The sequence below is a fragment of the Euwallacea similis genome, chromosome 29 (assembly GCF_039881205.1).
Source record: "Euwallacea similis isolate ESF13 chromosome 29, ESF131.1, whole genome shotgun sequence".
NCBI lineage: Eukaryota > Metazoa > Arthropoda > Insecta > Coleoptera > Curculionidae > Euwallacea > Euwallacea similis.
The window spans coordinates 2,068,485-2,072,494 of NC_089637.1; the positions used below are offsets into that span (position 1 = coordinate 2,068,485).

The 4,010-nt window shown below is 35.7% G+C and overlaps 1 protein-coding gene across 1 annotated transcript; it reads left to right on the forward strand.

Moving 5' to 3' along the window:
• Positions 1 to 921: 921 nt before the first annotated feature.
• On the forward strand, positions 922 to 2,548 carry LOC136417589 (odorant receptor 10-like). Its single transcript, XM_066403349.1, has 8 exons — positions 922 to 927; positions 1,007 to 1,366; positions 1,418 to 1,567; positions 1,693 to 1,916; positions 1,971 to 2,070; positions 2,124 to 2,228; positions 2,283 to 2,438; positions 2,504 to 2,548. Exons 1-8 carry the CDS (start codon positions 922 to 924, stop codon positions 2,546 to 2,548), a joined length of 1,146 nt encoding a protein of 381 aa, XP_066259446.1.
• The last annotated feature ends 1,462 nt before the right edge of the window (positions 2,549 to 4,010 follow it).

A 4,010-nucleotide genomic window follows, 5' to 3' on the forward strand; every position in this document is an offset into this window, starting at 1 on the left:
ATACTACAACAACAATAACAAAATAATAAAGAATTGTGGAAAAAAGTTGACAACAAAATATTCGAAATTATTTTAAAAAATAGATTAATAAGGAGTCACGTCTCCTTTGGCTTTAAAAACAGCTTGAATTTTGGCAGGTATTAATCTGACTAGTTCGTGTTATAAGTTCGGAGCAAAATTTTCCCATATTTAGGTGATTTTCGATTTTAATTCCGGAATAGTTTTTTGTGGGTTATTATGTAGTCTTTGTTTGATTTTATGTCATAACTTTTCAATTACTTCATGTACAGTCTCGTATGTAAGCGCCAGTTGGAGACGCCCTTTGAGCGAGGGTCTTTTCTCCGGGAAGAAACCCACATTGTGCAAGTGCATAAGTTGAAGTAAAGGTAAAATGCACAAATTGCTGGGGAAAGTTTTGGTTTTTGTTGCAAATGAAATTGTCGTTTCATTGCAGCATTGGCCAACATTCCTATCAGATTCCATCAGCGTACATTAGTACCTAAATTTATATTAAATCGGTTTTCATCAATAATTAAATATTTATGCTGGAAATTTCGTGGACAGCTATGATGTTTTATTTTTAATTAAAAAAAACGCCATTGCTTCATGTGCCTTTATTATGTAATTACCACGTGGCATATGGTAGAGATTGTTGCAACCGATCCTTAAATTCTATTAATATAAAAGAAGCCGTTTCCAAAAAATATCTGACATTTGAATTTGTCTTACCTACCATTCCGAGCCTTTAAAACTAACACTGAATTCCTTTAAAACGCGAATAATGGACACGCTGTATACAATACAATATTATATAACCTTTATAATTTGCGCCGCAGTTAACTTACCTCAGTGCCGCACTTTGCTGGCAGCTATATATTTGCATCTGTCGAGTGATAGCTAGAGCTACAGCTACCGAAAAACATGATCGTAAGTCAACCTTCAAAATTCCGTTAATTATAAAACATCTCTTTGGATATTAGTTCCTTATCCTAAAAACTTTTTCTAGATATACCCCAAATGTGAAAACTTGAGAATAGCCGTAAAAGGGTGCTTTATGTTTGGGATTTTGCCGTCGGAGTTCATGTTTCCAGAAAACAAGAAGATGCAAAGCGCTTATGACGTATATTCCAACATAATACTTGTTTTTTGGGCCCTATTCATAGTCACGGCATACATAGAATTATACTCGATCCTGAACGAAAATCCCATTAAAAAAGATCTGATGTCTTCGAATCTATGTGTTACCTTGTTACACACCGTTACTTTCTGTAGGCGATTGATAATACGAATAAGGCCCAGCTTCAAGAAAATGATAAAGACAATTATTGAGGATGAAATGAAGGGAGACCGTATTGATGATAAATTGGTAGAGTTAGCAATGGTTTAGTTTTCATCATATAATATTCCAAAATTCAAGATTCAAAAACTCGATGGAGAGAACATTGAAAACGCCAATTGGAAATGTAAGATCTACATTTACTTTGTAATGATCGTGAATGTGTCATTCTTCACAAAACCTATTATGGTTGGACCCGTTGAAGAAACATATGGCAATGTGGCCAAGATTGTAAGAGAATTGCCTTTATCCTCTTTGTTTCCTTTTAATGTACAAGAGCACTATAAGGTCTATTGAGTTACATGCCCTATGGACAAATAAAATATTATCAGTTTTAGACGGCGTATATTGTTCAGTTTATAGACGCTATAGTGGTGGCTAATTCTCTAGTTGTCATCGATAGCCTCGTGATCAGTTTAATTCTCTATCCTTCCAGGCAGCTAAAAAAGCTAGACCATTTGCTCAGGAATTTTCAGGATTTGAAACGGAAATATCAAACTTTGAATGCCATTGAGGACGAGGAAGCGGGTGTTTTTTTATTTTTTAAACACCTCATTGTCAGACACGAGAATATTATTCAGTGAGTCACAAACACGTGCTATAACCCACTTTCAGGTGATTTCGACATATTCAGATATGTTAAAATCTACAATAAGAACTTGGGCTATCCTATGGTGTTGGATTTTATTCAGAGCTCAATTCAAATTGCCACAGTCTTAACGCAAGTCTCAGGGGTTGGTAACTCTTCTTCTAGTCGAAATATTCTTTAAATTTATCTTTTAATTAGAACGAAATCACATTACTGTTAATCGCATTTATAACTATGTTTTCGATAAGCATGCTGCTAAGGCTTTGTTTGTATCATTACCATGCCGATGAACTTTTGATTCTGGTAAGTACCTGTTATCAGGAATTCATAAAAGCTTCCGCTCTTATTCGCTTTTAGAGTCAGAAATTGACCCATTCAATCTGGGAAAGTAATTGGCCAGACGAGACTCCTAAAATCAAATTCATGATTTTGATGTTTATCACGAGAGTTCAGAGACCTCTTGTCTTCACGATTGGTCCATTTGGTGTGATGTCGATACAGTCCTTTATCTCTGTAAGTTTGCATCTACTGATCTCATTGATGTAACTACGATCCCCGTGGAACTCACTCATTTTTAGATACTTAAGGGTACATATTCATACGTGATGCTCATTATGACATAATTGATAAGGCAGTAGGGGTTGGTATATGTATGTTGAGACAGGACAGATCACCTCTAATACATGATAAATACGTTACTTACATGAATTTTCAAATAAAAAATAAATGTATTTGATGTCACTCAATTGTAATAGTGCTAATAGATGTATTATCAAAGGATAATAAATGAACACGAAGATCAGCAGAAGTTGACTTTACTCTAAGCATCGACAACATACCTTATACCTCCCTATGTAATTTTAATAAGGCGAGAAAAACATAAAATAGATTGTAGCCATATAAGTAAAATAACTTATTGTACAGGGTGTTTCAAAACTATTACATATAAATAATAATCAATGGTCATGCGAAAACTCTCCAGTCGTAATCTGGACGTTTAGGCGTTCCACGACTGTGTTCAGGAATTCGAGTGCCTTAGATCTCGAGGCCTGAAATTATACAGTACTGTTCTGGGCCAATCGAACACGAGAAAAACCAGTCGAATTGACTACTACCCAAATCATGTCCATATCTGTTCCCCCCTCACACTCGCACAAGGACAAGTGCCCAGTTAGTACCGTAAATAAATCAGTACGATATTGATACGTGTGGAGTGTAGACGGCGGCGGCTGCTCTTCTAATAAAATACACCAATCCTTAAAATGAACTTGGAATTACATCTTTCATTCTTTCTTGGAAACAAAAGGATTTTCTCTGGCCTAATTAAAAATTCATTCTATTTAAAAATAATAAAATAAAAACGAATTCCAAATGATAAAAATGTTAAGACAATTAATTGAAAAAATTAAATTAGTTGTTCGAAAGTCCCATCTTTCTGAGCTAGGCAATAACCCAACCGGTCATGAAATGACCTTCTAACATTTCGTAGTATGTTACAGCTGATATTTTGGAATGAGTTTTTAATTTTTCCTAGAAGTTCATCCAAATTATTAACCCTATCAAAGCCATAAATGCTTGATTTTACGTGCCCCCATAGAAAAAAATCGTTTGGAGAAAGATCTGGAGATCTGGCTGGCCACAAAATAGTCCCCTTTTGCCCTGTAATAAGTCGTTGGGGAAACGTCTGAGACAAAAATTCCTTGACCAAACGACTATTATGAGCAGGGCATCCATCTTGTTGGAACCAGGTCTCACAGAATCGATTCCCAGCGATTCTTTGAATTTCGGGCACTATTTGTTGTTGAAGCAGGTCCAAGCATTTCGCGCCAGTCAAAATTCCATCAATGAAAAATGGACCGATCATATTCTCACCCAATATGCCTCCCAAGACGGTCAATTTTTGAAAATACTGTGTGCGAACATCAAAAGACTTGTGCAGGTTCTCCCGAGATCAATATCGCACACGAGCAGAATTAGGTCTATTTAATAATGGAAAGGTCGATTCATTCGTGAAGACAATGTTCCTGAGAAAATTGTCATCACGATTCGAACGTTCCATTACTATTTCGCAAAATTCCATTCTGC